The sequence below is a fragment of the Priapulus caudatus genome, unplaced genomic scaffold, assembly GCF_000485595.1.
Source record: "Priapulus caudatus unplaced genomic scaffold, Priapulus_caudatus-5.0.1 Scaffold1415, whole genome shotgun sequence".
Lineage (NCBI taxonomy): Eukaryota > Metazoa > Priapulida > Priapulimorpha > Priapulimorphida > Priapulidae > Priapulus > Priapulus caudatus.
In genome coordinates, this window is record NW_014578476.1 from 69809 (window position 1) to 70659 (window position 851).

Genomic DNA, 851 nt, shown 5'->3' on the forward strand with positions numbered 1-851 from the left:
CTATAGCCCTTCGCTCTGCGCATTGCAAAGGACTATAGTTCTAGTCTACTTCTAGAGCTAACATCAGTAGGCCTACAGCTAGCCCGACCAGGCTGTGTGACCAATGTCACAGGACTAGGTACCGGTATTCTAACCCTAGCAATACCGTTTTTTGGAGTTAGAGCTACAGTACAGCTAGAGTATCACTGGGTACACCAGTCCATTTAAGCAATGCTATGGCAGCACACCTATGTGCATGCCAGCATACCCAGCGGCTTTAGTCTCACTGTCACTGAGTTAATCATCTGAGTTTGTTTACATTTCTACTGTTCTGTTACTGTGTCATTGCTCTTTGAGGCTTTCAATTACAAATACCTGTAGCACCATATTGGAAGACGCCGACAGTGCGGCACTTGCTAGCAGTTTGGAGCTCATCGCGCTATGTTTACGTCCTGCGTTATTTAAGAGAAGCCGTGTAAAATGTTCCCATTAATTAAAGATGTTAGACAACGTCTGAAAACGATGTAAACTTTGAAGGAGGTTGACGACAGTTTTCGACAGAAGTGCCTATCGGCTCGTATCATTTCGTTCCGAAAGGTGTCGCCATAAGGCTCGGACATGGCAGCGGAAATGGATACGGAAAAAGGAACGCACAAAAAAGGGAAAAAGGTGAAGAAAAATGAGTAGTCGCCAAAATGTGAGAGTGAAAATAATTTATTGGAACAGTATAAAATAATATTCCCATTAAACTCGGGCGCTTTGATTGTTTAACAGCGATTATTTCAAATCATCGCGGCTCCGGGGTGGTCACGTGAGCGTCCACCATGTTTGGAAATCTGAATCAGCTTGGTTGTGAAATTAATCGTAAATAT

General features: G+C 43.5%; 1 protein-coding gene across 1 annotated transcript in view; it reads right to left on the reverse strand.

The window, feature by feature from the left end:
• The window catches only part of LOC106816560 (protein RFT1 homolog), a 14177-nt gene extending 13630 nt beyond the window's left edge, over positions 1-547 (reverse strand). The window contains 1 exon segment of the mRNA XM_014821183.1: positions 355-547. Coding sequence (XP_014676669.1) covers positions 355-414 — 60 coding nt within the window. The 5' untranslated portion in view covers positions 415-547.
• Positions 548-851: the final 304 nt, after the last annotated feature.